Source organism: Phaseolus vulgaris, chromosome 1 (assembly GCF_051622355.1).
Source record: "Phaseolus vulgaris cultivar YP4 chromosome 1, ASM5162235v1, whole genome shotgun sequence".
NCBI classification, from domain to species: Eukaryota; Viridiplantae; Streptophyta; class Magnoliopsida; order Fabales; family Fabaceae; genus Phaseolus; species Phaseolus vulgaris.
In genome coordinates, this window is record NC_143498.1 from 10,471,622 (window position 1) to 10,486,690 (window position 15,069).

The 15,069-nt window shown below is 26.9% G+C and overlaps 2 protein-coding genes across 2 annotated transcripts; both read left to right on the forward strand.

Moving 5' to 3' along the window:
* The first annotated feature begins 535 nt into the window (after positions 1-535).
* LOC137813504 (uncharacterized) lies at positions 536-12,639 on the forward strand. Its single transcript, XM_068615793.2, has 5 exons — positions 536-1,327; positions 3,135-3,170; positions 8,141-8,164; positions 12,453-12,514; positions 12,556-12,639. The coding sequence occupies exons 1-5, from the start codon at positions 550-552 to the stop codon at positions 12,637-12,639; spliced, it is 984 nt and encodes a 327-aa protein (XP_068471894.2). The 5' UTR covers positions 536-549.
* Positions 12,560-13,697, forward strand: LOC137813503 (rust resistance kinase Lr10). The gene has a single exon (XM_068615792.2). The coding sequence runs from the start codon at positions 12,665-12,667 to the stop codon at positions 13,682-13,684; it is 1,020 nt and encodes a 339-aa protein (XP_068471893.1). The 5' UTR covers positions 12,560-12,664; the 3' UTR covers positions 13,685-13,697.
* The last annotated feature ends 1,372 nt before the right edge of the window (positions 13,698-15,069 follow it).

Genomic DNA, 15,069 nt, shown 5'->3' on the forward strand with positions numbered 1-15,069 from the left:
CATAACTAATATTTGATTAAACATAATAAATATTGTAAAAAAATTAGATATAACCCTAGTTGAAATTGAGAAATAAAAAAAAATCTAAAAAAATAAATTTTAAATCTAATTAACCAACTAGCTTAAATAAAATGACTTGTCTAAATAAAATTAAAAAAAAATACCTAATTTTTAAAAATAAATACAAATGATAAATTTTGTAAGAAAAAAATTAATGACTTTTTAAAAGGTTTAAAATTATAATTATATAAAACATACTTTTAAATATATAAATTTTATTTATATAATAAAACTTGTTTATTTATTTATTTTATATCATTTTATAATTGACAATTTGCTGGATTTACTACAAGCAGTCATGAATTAGAACCAGTTGACTCCAGTAAAAACTTATACTATAGTTGTTGCAAAAAAAAAAATTATATCTCAAATTTGGTTTTTTTGATTGATTTATTTACTGTTCTTGTGTACATGAAATTTGACCACTTTAAATATCAGACTGGATTGTGTTGGCAGTAGAAGTTTAAACAAAAGAGTTTGGGCGTAACCATGTGGAGAGAGAGAGCTTTGATAATCTTGGTGTTTCTGCTCCACCTAATTCATGGAGAAGATGCTTGCCCTTCCTCTTCCTGTGGGAAAATCAGCAACATATCTTATCCATTCCGATTGAAAGGAGACGCAAAAGGGTGCGGTCTCACCGGCTATGAGCTATCTTGTAAAAACAATATAGCGCTCTTCTCTTTGTACTCGGGAACATTTCATGTGCAGGCCATCAACTACAATAATTTCACAATCCGAGTGGTGGATCCTGGACTTCAACAAACAAACTGCTCTTCTCTTCCTCGCTATTTCTTCTCTCCATCCAATTTCACTAATTCTTACCAACTAATTCCTCCGTTTCACCGGTATTATCGTCCCAAGGATAGTTCTCTTTACCAAACAATTCATTGGGTTGACTGGTATTATCGTACTGAGCCACTTGTTTATGAGCATATAGTGTTTTTGAATTGTAGCCATAGAGTGATTGGGAAGCTTAAGTATGTGGATACTGATGGATGCCTGAATTGGGAGTCCAAAGGCTACATATACGCTATTGCTGGTGACCTAATTGCAGAGGACTTTGAAGTTGGTTGTCATGTGAAGCTGGTTTCTCCCACATCTTGGAGGGGTTTGGACACAAATACATATTTCTATGACATGATGCACACAGCACTACTCTATGGATTTGAGCATTCATGGATTCCTCTCGCCTGTGAGGGTCGTTGTGTAGATTATTATAACTGCTATTTCAGTTCTTCCAGCCAGACCCTTGAATGCTACAATGAAGGTAGGACAGTTCAGGCTCTGTTTTTAATGTTTCTTTTAAATTTGAGTTTGTTTAATTCTTTTTTTATATTTACTAGCTAAACACTCTATCTCTATCTGTGCATTTTTTTATTATATTCTCTTATAAATTTTTATAAGTATATGTAATCATTTTTTATTTTATGTGAGCTTTTTATTACATCAAAATAAAATAATTAGATATATTATTTATCATATTGAATTTATATTATAATAAAATATAATTATAAGGAATCAAATATTTATAATTTAATTATATGTAAAATGTGAATAGTTATATTTTTACAATTATTTTTCCCACTGTATTTTTTTATTATTTTTGTAATTTGTATTGTAATTTAAAAATAGTATTAAAGATAAAATAGAAAAAAATTGTACACACAAAATCAAAAAATATTATTAAATATTATTATAAATCATAGTATTTAAAGAAATCAAACCATACTAAATCATTTTATAACAATAGTTCGGTTTCAATCCACCTATTTCCCTAAAAAATTTCAAAACCATCTAAAACAGTTTAATTTAGTAAGTAAATACTGTAAAAATTATTAAGTAATTTATGTGCATCTTTGATATTTTCTTTTTTTTTTGGGTGAATAGGAGGACCTAGGTGGCGGACTTTTTTTTTTTAAGAATTCTATCTATTTGGATTGCCTTAGTTTGAGTTGTACTTAATATTAAAAACCAATTTTGATTCTACATAATTATCATATTACCTGTTATACATTTTTTTTCAAATTTTCATGTTTAAATATAGATTTAATCTCTTAATTTAAATTTGAATTTTTTTATATTGGATTTCTAAATTAAAATTATTTTTTCCTCCATTTTGAAAATGTTTTTTTTATCTCTATGTGTGTACAGTGTCAAATATGATGTGATTAATATTGTGTTTTCTAACTATTTATAAAATATTAATTTTAATGATTTTTATTAAAAAATTAAATTCGTATTATAGTTTAAAAAAATATTATTTGTGGAAGAGTTTAACAATGATGATTGAGAAGAATGAAACAAAATATAATAATGACATATGAAAAAATTGAGAAATAAAGTTTCTAATACTAGCTATGTAATGAAGTCTGAAGATTGAAGGCATATACTAAACTATCCTTAACTAATATTAATATATATATATATATAATGTAACATTTTCCTTAAATTATCAAAATTTTATCAGTAAAACATGAAAATGCTTAATAAAATGGGGTTTATAAATAAATTAACAATATGCATTGAAAAGCTCTCTTAATTAGGCTAAGTGTTGGGTTTAGTGTGGGCTTAATTTTCGCACACACCCTTTGTTTTTAAAAAGAATTGAAACCTCTCTTATCTTTCACTTTATTTATTGATTTTTTATTATTGATAAAAAAAATTATTGATGAAAAGTAATATAATTATTTCAAGTTAAAGTTGGTGAAAAGTAAAATAATAATTAACTTCAGTATGTTTTGTGTGATGATGAAAGACTTAATTATGAGTAATTTGAATAGCAAATGTTATCATAATACATATTATAGTTGCTCTAGAAAGAGAAATAACATGAAAGAACTACTTTAATAATAATTAAATTGAACTTTAAAAGAAAAACGAGAAAATAGTTCTTCCTTTTTCAAGATATTAGAAAATCTCCTAGAAAAAAATACAAAAACTTTAGAATTTTTAATTGGACAAGTGTTTATTATAGTAAGAAAAGTACATACCCTACCAAATTTATTTTTACTTCTTCCTTATGAGTTTGTGCTTCTCTGATATTGATGCTCTGTTACTTGTTTTTGGGTGAATAGAACCTTTGAAGCCTTCGTGGGGGCTGTACGTTTTAGGTAAGAATTCTACCTCTTTGGATTACCTATGTTTGAATTGTTACGTAATACCAACAACTAATTTTCATTCTACATAACTATCATGTACCTATGTTTGAATTGTTACGTAATACATTTTTTTTTTCAAGTTTGAACATAGTTTTTTAATCTCCTAATTTAAATTTGAATTTTTTTATATTATTCTTCTAAATTAAAACTGTTTTCCCTTCCATTTTAAATTTATAAAATATGAGTTTTAACAATTTTTAATTAAAAATTTAAATTAGTGATAAAATATTATTTATTGATATTTTTAGCAGCTATAACTAACAAGAAATAAAGATAAGAACATAGGAAAAAGAAGAGTAATAGAATTTTTAATATTAATCTTATTAAAAAGTATTTTAGACATAACAATGACATAAATATATAAATATTACAATAGAGAAAGAGTAAATTATCCCAACTAATTAATATATATATATAGGTATAATTACCTTATTAGTCCCTACATTTAGGGTCAATATTCAATTTAGTATATTGGTTTTTAAAAAAATAATTTGGTACTTATGTTTTTTAAAAAGTACCCAAAATTGGTCATTTTTGTTAAATTCCACCTTATGACGTCAAGTGTTGCTTTTGTGGCAAAGAGAAGTGGGATGAGGTGTTGTGTGAGGTGGCAAAGTGGAGTGGATTGATAGATTAATGAAAAATCATTTGGGGGATTAGGGTTTTTTGAATTCGGGTATTATGGTTTTTTGAATTGCAATGAGTGAGTGGGCAATTGGGATTAAGACTTTTTAATTGCAATAGTGTGGTTGCACCAAATGTCAGAAGCGTACCTTCATTATCATCATCAGAAACATAGCAAGAAAGTTTCTCAAATGGATAGGATATCGTTGCTTAAGAGAGTATTATTGAGTTCCAATCCATATTTGGTACTGTTGCAATTCAGTCGTCTTTTCAACAAATAAAGGGCCTCACGCCAAAAGCGTTATTGCATTTACATTTGTGTTTCACTTCCCCGCCCATAAAAAATCAGAAAAGCACTCCTATTTTTCCCTCAATCCACAATCCATAGAGAAAATTAACAAAAAAAAAAAGAAAAAGTTTGTTGGTGAAGAAGCAGAACAATGGAGGAAGAAGAACGATAGAAGCTTTCAGATCTGGTGAAAGAGCTAGTCCACCGCTTGCTCTCCCAAAACCTCCCTTCCAATTCCCTACCGCTAAACCCTAACTCCCCTGAATTCCGCAACTCTCTCCACTACGCCCTCCACCTCGCCACCCACGCTCACTCCCCAGACGCACCCTGACCTGTTCTCCAAATTTTCTTATGAGTTTGGGTTTAGGGTTTGTGCATAGGAGAAATAATATTCAAAGGTTAAAAATAAATATAATTAATAATTAATTATAAATGTACGTGGAGTCCATCTACGCACAACTGTGCCATATAGTGTGCTACGTAATTCATCACTTGACGCCGTAAGGTGGGATTTAACGGAAATGACCAATTTGGGGGGCACCTTTTAAAAAACATAAGAACCAAATTGATTTTTTTTAAAACCACTATAGTAAATTGAATATTGACCCTAAATGTAGGGACAAAAGGTAATTATATCATATATATAATATAACATCTCTCTTAAAATCAGTATGCATTAGTATGAAACATCAAAAGTTTGTCGTTCAAAAATTGAAAATGTTGATAAAGTGAGATTTTTTAAATAAATCAACAATCTACATAGGTGAAGAAATGAAAGAAAATGCAATGGTTCTATGTAAAGTTGATGAAGAGTGAAGTGACAATCAATTTCAATATTTCTTTTCACACTCATGAAAGACTGAGTTATGAGCAATTTGAATAAAAATTTTCTTGTTGTTATGATACATAAGGGTTGGTCTATATAAAGAGAAAAATCCATAATAGAAAGAAGCCAATGCAACCAAACTATCTCAGTAGTGGTTAGAGTCATGGCACAATATTCAACTTTAGTAGAGGAACATTATCTTATTAATTTCTTGCTCTTTCAAGAGATAAGAGAATCTTTTAGAAAAATGCAAAAAACATGTAGTAGACTTATGATGAGTAAGGTCATCAATCCAATCAACATTAGAATAAGAACAAAACTTCAAGGAAGATGATGAGGGAAAGAGAAAGCTTTGAAACTAAGTCCCAGGAAAATATCTAAGAATGGAAAGAATAATTATCCAAGACACTGTAGTAGGAGAAACAAGAAACTAACTCACAACATGAACAACATAAGAAATATCAAGATGAGTAATGGGTGGATATAATAAAATATCAACAATAGTATGATACATGGTGAGGTTATATAGAGAGACACCATCAAAAGAAGTATATTTCACACTAAGCTCAATAGGGGTATCAATTGTATGAGTATCAGAGAGATGAGTTTCAATCTCTAAGAAATAACGAAAAGAACTCAAATCCTTTCTTTAAACTATTTTTTCAATTACAATTTTAACTACAATTTTGACCTTGTAGAGTTTTGGGAGTTAGAAGAAAATGAATATAGTGGTATGTGCTAAAGGAAAACAACATAACGAGAAATATAATATAGAGTTTGTGATTGGTAGGATCATGATGATGATAATTCTTTTGACAACTCCCATAACAAAGAAAAGCACATATTACAAAACTAGAGGACAATTTATTATGTTCTACTTGTGGATGAAGAAAAATAAAATAGAACCAAAACCTTTCAAGGAAGAGTAATAAGAAACACAACCATAGAACTTTCGAAGGGAGACATACCTGAGATAACAAAAGAGGAAATTGGTTAATAACATGGAAAAAAATAAGAACAACCTCATCTGAAGTTTCATTGGGAACTAAATCATATAATAAAAAAAATGAGTAGATTCAAGAATGTAGTAATGTTTTCTTTCAACAACTCCATTCTTTTGCGGAGTACCAGTACAAGAAGTTTGATAAAGGGTTCCATTGATGGTAAGTAGTTCACAAAAATTTATTAGAAGTGTAATCACATTGAAAACATTTAATAAAAACATTATATATGTTTGCTTTTAATCATATACATAAAAAAAAACTCATAACAATGTTTCATAAGATAAACCTAACAATAGAAAATATGATCATTAATAGAAAGAGACATAATAGTGGGATTTGCCTTTGGTAGGAACCAAAGATGGACTCTGTGCATCATAATGAACCAAGTCAAAAAGGTGTATGAGACGTAAAAAATGCTTTAGATAAAAGGTAAAGTAGTAAAATTGACAAGTTTGAAACCGCAACAATTAGAGATGTTACTGGTTTGTAACTTGCCTAAAACTTTAGTGGAAACTAAGTAATTTAACCTAGTAAAAGAATCTAAATAATTGGTAGTTAAAACCTTGGTAGCTAATTAGAGATTAATTTAGAAACTATTTAACAATAATATAAACTAATTTAGAAACAAAAAGAAAATTTAGTCTCTAAAATATCTCTAATTTATTCACTATATCAACTAATTATTTTTTATCTCTAAAATTAATTTTTATTTAATAATTTTCTTGTAGTGAAATAGATATAGGTGACACGAAACTTGAGGAAAAAAAAAACTTAATCATACGACATGTAATGTGAGACATCAAAACCAAAAATTTAAATGATAGGAGACGTACTTGATGAATTAGAGTAAGACACAACTTTTAAGGATTATGGCTTGTGACTAAGTAGTAAGACTTTTTTGAAATTGTTCTGCAATATCAGATACACTAATAAAATTCAAAGAATCCTCATTTTCACCGACAATATTAATTTCACTATAAAATATCAAAGAATAATAAAACAAAGATGACCAAAAAGCAAAGTAAAAAAAGACGATCTAGACCAAATCAAAGTAGAAATAGAAAGGAAGAAGAGAGAGTTACGCAAGACAAATACAATAGTCATGGTGTAAAAAAGACACAAACTAGGTCATATTGCAAATAGGACCTTAAACCCCTTAAGATTCCACTATGCTACAATAGCTCAAACAATTTGGAAGGAGTTTTAAAATCCTATATTGTCTATCGAACCAGGTGAGTTTACTAGTAAGTAATTATCAAATGAGCTATGGCCTTTAATTCTATAATAGATTTTAACCTAAAACCAATTGACACTATGTGATATAATTATATATATATATATATATATATATATAAATTATGTTAACAACATGGTAAATAAAATTAGGGTAAATAGGCGTATTAAGATATGGAATACCGTGATGTTTCTGAATCGTGACTAAAAATTTACATATCATGGAAGAAAGAAGAAATAGGTGGGAGAGGAAGTAAAGCAAAAGAAAATTGAAAACAACTCGAACATTAAAAATCCCAAACCAGAAGATCAGGACCAAACAAATCATCCTTGAAACCCAAAAACTCATCATCAACCAATAAGTCTTCATCTTTATTTCCTATAAATTCAAAATTTTCCAAAATCATGATTTATTTTATTTTTCTAGTTTAAATGTCGAAAACCGTCTTTAAAATTTAATTTTAGACAGTTAAGAATCGCAGTAAATTGGAAATCCAAAATCACCTTATGCGTATATGAAGGATAAATATAACATTTTGTAAGTTACGTAACTACAAAATATTATTTTAATGTAATGAATAAAAAAGGGAGTTAGATTTGAGGAAAAAAATATTTAAACTTTTTTATTAAGTTTAAAATATAAGTAAATTCAAATTTACAGTCATATAGTGAAACAGTTCCTCCAGCGGCATCATGCATGTTCCTCCTTAAAGATATGTATATATGTATTCGTATACATTAATTAATCCAGACAAGTGATTACTCATATAACAAATTTAAACAAAGATTTCACAATAAGATATAACACAATGCAACAAATGAGTAAAACACCAAATTGTTCCCTAGATTTTACATTACTTTTTATTTTGACCCTTTACATAAAAGAATATTTTACTTTTAATTGTCATACTACTTATTAAATCAAATATTGTTTTTTATTTTGCAGGGACTATTGATAGTATCATACAAGGTGAGTTCCTCTATTTCTATATATTTTTTTGTTTCTATCAAAAAATAGTTTATGGGGAAAAATAGTTTACTTTGTTTCTATCACACGGTTTTATTCCTCTATTTATATATGTTATAATTAATAAGTATGATGGAACAAGTTTCTTTATGAATAAAAATATCAAATAAATTATTTAAAAGTTAAAACTGATTTATATTTAAACTATTTTTTAGACATTCTTTAATATGACCTTTTTAATTTTTAATTTCCAATTTATAAACAATTTGATTTAATTTTTAACTTTTTATTTTTCTTTTATAAAAATATTTATAAAAAATTGTCCAAATATAACTAATATTATTTATAAACTATTTTTGTCAATCACTATAATAATTATAAACTATTATTTATAAACTATAATAATTTCACATTATTATTAATTTTTTATTATAATTAGATCAATCACTTTGATTCTTAACTCTTCCAATAACTCTACAGGTTCTAGGAGAGTAAATTTTTTTCATTTTTATTGACTATTTATATGTTAACTTAACAACTTCCTTTATTAGTACTAAGAAAACTCATATCCACATTTTTATTCCATTAAAATAATATAATTTTGTAAACAAGATATTAAAAAAAATGTTAAAATTATAAAATTTAAATTTATATAATTTTTGTAAAAATAATATTAAATTAATATATATATATATATATATTATCTATACCACTATATATAAAGGATTATTTTTTTTAACCATCTTTAGTGTCATTTTAAAAAAATAAAACTCATGTTAGAAAACATATATTATCGTAAGAAAAGTAACATAAATTAAAAAAAAACATTAGGAAACTAGACGAAATTCATGTAAAGAAAAAACAAAATTCTCAAGAGTAACATAAGCATTTACATTGAGAGTTTAAATATAAAAGAAAAAGACAAGAAGACAAATAAAAGAACATTCTCTAATGTGTAGCTCCCATAAAGATAGCATAGAGGAACGATTGAATCCCAAACATCTAATCAGATTGGCCTTCGTTTGCATTCAGCGGTGGTAATAAAATCCTATGATATTGAGGCACATCCATAACATCACTTTTTGTTGGGTTAACATGTTTTGGAGGTCTTATTATGGACTTTCACTCCAACTTTAGAAGGACGTCCCAATCTCCTGAAAGTTTGAACTGGTTCATTGTCTTCACTTAATGATTTTTTTCTTATCCATCTTTTTAGTGTAGAACTTAGAAACCAAATTGACTTCTTTTAAGAAAATGCCAGCCGAGGTAGATTCAACTATATTCACTACCAAGATAGGCGACCATGACTCTTGAGTCTCTTGTTCACCATCTGAAAGAGATTCAAAACAATTTGCAAGGTCAAATCTTGAGAAATAGATTTAGAAGTAACTCGTTTGACATCAACAAATTTAAGACTTGTTGCATTAGTTGCATATTTGAGATGAGAGATTCCTTCAAAAAGACCAAAATTTTCAGGAGTCTTTTATTTGTAGCAAATAATTTGATTTGTGGACATTCTCCAAAGAGGGCATATCAACTAAAATATCATCCTGAGATTGTGAACCAACCCTTATATCAGCAACCACAACAACATAAGCATTATCAACAACAAATAATTCTTTTGTAGATTTCTTAAACTTTTGACCAACAAGAGATCCAACCTCCACTTGGCCAACAACAGCTTCAACTAAGGGTATTAAGATCAATAACAACTCCCTCAACTTCCACCACCTGTGCCTTATGAATAAGTACATCATATATCTATACCTCTATCACATAATTTTGTTTCTCTGTGATACCAAACACTTCCTTGTGAGGGGCATTATTAATTTCTTTGGTCTAGACAGTCACAAGTTTATACTCTACAACAAGTTTGGATAAAACAGTAGATGATTTGATTGTGGTGAGGTTATCAGGATGTCGTCTACATTTAGAAATATCATACCCTATCATTTTACACGATGAAAAAATGGAGACAACTTCTCAAATTCAATATCTGCAAAAAAAAAAAAAGCAAAATCAGGTCTTTCCACCAAAATTTGATTAGGCAAAACATATAGCATATCAATATTTACCAACACTCTAGCAAAACCCCTCTAAATTTATTCATGGTGCATTCATCAAGAGAAAGAGGAGTACTAACCCTCTTGCCATAGAGAAAATTGTTTTTGGTTGTCAATATTCCATAGGAAGACTGTGGATTTTGACTCAACATTGAGGTTTGGTGAGTTTCATGCAAGATGACACAAAGTATGGTTCAAGCAAAGACTATCAAGATATCCAAATTGAGGTTTCAATACCTCATTTCTAGGACTCTTATAATGTCTTCAAGGGAAGAAAAAACAAATTCGTAAAATCTTTTTCCCAAATGAATAGCTGTCCAAGATCCTAGAGACTTTCAAGCAAGATCTAACTTTTTCCTCATGTTCATATGACTAAGAGGTTTGTCACCTTTGGATAGTACTATTCTTCCATGAAGGTTATTTTCACTATTTTCAAGATTTGCAAGATACACCTCTTCATCAATCTAAACAAATATCAAATCTCCTTGATGCAAGAAGAAGACAGCTGTAAAAGAAAGATATCACCAACATTATTTAAGGCTTGTGCAAAATTCTTCTTTTGTGCTTGAGTCGTATAAAATTGATTGGCTTGTGAAGAACAACCTTGGTCCTTGAGACACCCAAAAAAAATTTGAAAACATGAAGAATTTGTCCCAATCTTACAATACTAGAGAGAAAAACAACCCTAGCTGCTTAGAAGAAAAGCACCAACATATGAGGACAAAACCCTAAACTAACTACCAATAATCGAACACTCATGTTCAAGGATATAGTTTTTTCATCACAATAATTTTTTTATCTTTAGTTTCATCTTTTTAATTGATAATTTTATTCTTTAGTAAAAGATGATTTTATTCTTTAGTTTGTTCATATGATTTTTTCCCACTTAAAATAACATAAATATACATTTTCTTTTAATTTTTAAATCATTCTTTTAGAAATATTTTTTTAAAATTTGATTACCTATAATAAAAATTAATAAAGATAATTATTCTCTTTAGTGTACACAAATTCACTGTTTTATCCTTTAGTAACATTTTTTAAAACTAAAATAACTACTTATATAACACATTACCTAAAAAATAATAAACAATTGTTTACAAAATTATAAAAATTATTTTTAATTGGACAATTTTACCCTTTATTAATAAAAAATATTTATTTATTTAATAAAATAAATAAATTTATTTTAAAATAACTAAAGAACTTCTCTATTAAAAGATAATGGCTATATAATTTTTTTATCCTATTTTTATCGTTTGAGTAGCCATTTTTAAAGCTAAATTAACTATGTATATAAGTAACTACCTATAAAACCAGAAAAAAATTATCTAAAAACATATAAAAGTTATTTATATTTATTTTTAATTGGAAAATTTCACCTTTTAATAAATAAAAATAATTTATTTATTTATTTAATAAAATAAATAATTGAATCATTTTTCTTTATTTAAAAAAAAAATAACTTCTTTTTTTAAAAGTAACAGCTATATAATTTTACAATACTATTTTTTCAAATTTATATATACTAATTTATATTATTTTTTAATTAACTATTCATAAAAATAAAAATAAACTATAAAAATAATAAAATTATAAAATTATCTATTTGAATATAATCAAGATGTGAATACACATGTGATAAATATATTACTTATGTATTTCTACTACTTTTTAAGTAAAAAAGAGTTATTTAGTTATATTTTAGTACAAATATATTATTTAATTAATTAATTAAATAAAATATTTTTTATTTATTAAAAGATAAATTTATCTAATTAAAAACGACGTTAAAGATAGTTATCAAAATATATATTCTTCTTATGAAATACGTATTCTTTTTATTTAATGATATATATTCTTTTGAGTAGAAATAAATTATTCAATTAATTTTTTTATTAAATAAAAAAAAATATATATATATATATATTATTTATTAAATAATAATTTTTTAATTAAAACGTAACATAAAAAATAATTATAAAAAATGTATTGGCACTTATAATACCATAAATGATAATAATAATAATTATTATTATTATTATAATAATAATAATAATAATAATAATAATAATAAGTATAAGTAAATTTAAAAGTTAAAAGATTTTATTATTATTATATTAATAAATAGAAGTTGACAAGTGATTTTTTTTTTTATTTCAAGGAAGGTGTGATTTTTTTTTCCTTCTTTATTACAACATGATGACATTTGTGATATTAATTCACAGGATTGTTTTTAACAATAACTGGACCAAACCAAAATCTTGAACATTACCGTGTATATCAATCAGTATTTATTACGTTGGGACACTATGTTGTACCATACTTCAGATATGTTGTTGGCACTATATTATTTATTGCTCTTTTGACATACAAGTGGAGAAGAAGACATTCGTCACAATACGAAAATATTGAAAGTTATTTAGAGCAAAATAGTTTGATGCCTATTCGATACACATACAAGGAAATTAAGAAGATGGCTACAGGTTTCAATGAAAAATTGGGTGAAGGAGGTTATGGTTCTGTATTCAAGGGAAAGTTGTGTAGTGGATCTTGTGTTGCTATAAAAATATTACGAAAATCAAAAGGTAATGGACAAGACTTTATCAATGAAGTTGCAACAATTGGAACAATACATCATCAAAATGTAGTGCAGTTAATTGGATATTGTGCTGAGGGTTCAAAACATGCTCTTGTTTATGAGTTCATGCCTAATGGATCTCTTGACAAATTTATATTTTCCAGAGAAGAGAATTTGCATTTAACCTATGACACAATATACAATATAGCAATTGGAATAGCACATGGGATTTCGTATCTACACCATGGCTGTGAGATGCAAATTTTGCATTTTGACATCAAACCCCACAACATCCTGCTTGATGAAAAATTCACCCCAAAAGTCTCTGACTTCGGATTGGCAAAACTATATCCAATAGATAAGAGTGTTGTGACTATGACAGCAGCAAGAGGGACAATTGGATACATGGCTCCAGAATTGTTTTATACAAATATTGGAAGAATATCAGATAAGTCTGATGTTTATAGTTTTGGAATGCTTCTGATGGAGATAGCAAGTAAGAGGAAAAACTTAAACCCCAATGCAGAGCGTTCAAGCCAACTTTATTTTCCCTTTTGGATTTATGATCAACTTGACAAAGAGAAAGATATAGAAATGGAAGATGTCATAGAGGAAGAGAAGAAAATTGCAAAAAAAATGATGATAATTTCACTTTGGTGCATACAGTTAAAACCAAATGATCGTCCTTCCATTAATAAAGTAGTCGAAATGCTTGAAGGAGACATTGAGAACCTTAAAATACCTCCAAAACCTTCTCTATATCCACATGAAACATTGGAAAGAATTTGCTCTAACCAAACAACATTGTCTGAGTTCATTAGTTCTTCAAGCAATTCCATGAAGATTGTCACTAATGCTCCACTAGATGAAAGTATTTGATAATGCATATTAATTGTTTATTTGCATCCAACTTATTGACTTGAATATTGTTCTTCTATAATATTTACACAGTTATTTCTTATTGTTGTATACTTAAAAGTTTAAAATAATGATTTACTAAATTTAAATATTTGTTAAAAGTTTTCCGATATGTTCATTATACTAAAGTAGTTGTAGCATCCTAAGTTTTTTTTTTAACTGTTATTTAAAACTTGATCAAATATAATACCAAGTGAACTTGTTAAAATAATAAATTAATAAATAGGTATATTTTCTGGTAAGTGCATGTACTAAATTCTACAATAATTGAGATTGTGTTGTAAGCTAGATAATAGTAAAGGATTGTATGTGAAAATAATCAAAGAATTCATCAAATCAATTATAATTTGTTACTTTAATTAGTTTTATTTTAATTTGCTTCTAAACACGTATTTTAAGAAAAGTTTTGATGAGTATGAAATAAAATGAGTCTTTCTAATATCCCAAATCACATTAGTAAGCCATTACCTTATATTTTGACCGAGTGTTTTTAACTAAAATTTTTCCAATGAGTAAAACCATGTGTACATCTTAGGAAAAATCATTGCCTAATAATGGTGGAACACTATTAGTAACTTTATAATTAAATTGTGTCTCACATCATTGACTTTTTTTAGTAATAATCTTAATACTTTTATACACTACAAACGTTTATGTTTAATGCTTTTTTTTTGTTTTATTAGCATTTTAAACCGTTAAACTTAGTGATAAATAATTTACTACAATCATTATTTAACAAAAAATTACCAGTGCATTTTAAAATATCTTAATATCAAACATTATACTTACAATTTCATTAACGCTATAATATTATTTACGATTTTCTAAGTCTTGAGGCTGAATTGACAATATCAAGATTACAAACGAATATGAATCTTCTTTTCACTTTCACGAAAATCCTACAAGATAAGTTAATCCAATGTTTCCTCTAACGCCATAATCTAACAAATTTTACATAAGCAAATTAGATTTAGAGTTTTGTTAACATGTGTTTTTGGAGAACTTCAATATAAAACGAATTGGGTTGGAAGAAATAACTGAAATAACTCTCGCATGACATACATGCTCCTAATATGACAAAATAATTTGTATTGAAGAAATGGAGTATTTAAGAAAGGCATGTGAGAATAATAGTCAAGTATTTCATCTAAAATGTTTGAAAGTAGTTGCACCAAAACTCAAATCAATTAAAAGAAATAAAATCATCCAGTTCTTAATAAACTCTTTGGGCAAAATTACTTATCATAAGAGTAATAAGAATCTTAGCACACAGAATAATACAAACTTAGATTTCTTTCTTATAATATGGATAAAAACAAAAAGATTTTTTTACCATATTGTTGATA

Excerpts from the sequence above, each read along its gene's own strand:
- LOC137813504 (XM_068615793.2), top strand. The coding sequence starts at position 550 with ATGTGGAGAGAGAGAGCTTTGATAATCTTGGTGTTTCTGCTCCACCTA. Across the intron at positions 1,328-3,134 it reads CCTTGAATGCTACAATGAAG|AACCTTTGAAGCCTTCGTGG; the intron begins GTAGGACAGTTC and ends TTGGGTGAATAG. Across the intron at positions 12,515-12,555 it reads ATTACCGTGTATATCAATCA|ATATGTTGTTGGCACTATAT; the intron begins GTATTTATTACG and ends ACCATACTTCAG.
- LOC137813503 (XM_068615792.2), top strand. The coding sequence starts at position 12,665 with ATGCCTATTCGATACACATACAAGGAAATTAAGAAGATGGCTACAGGT.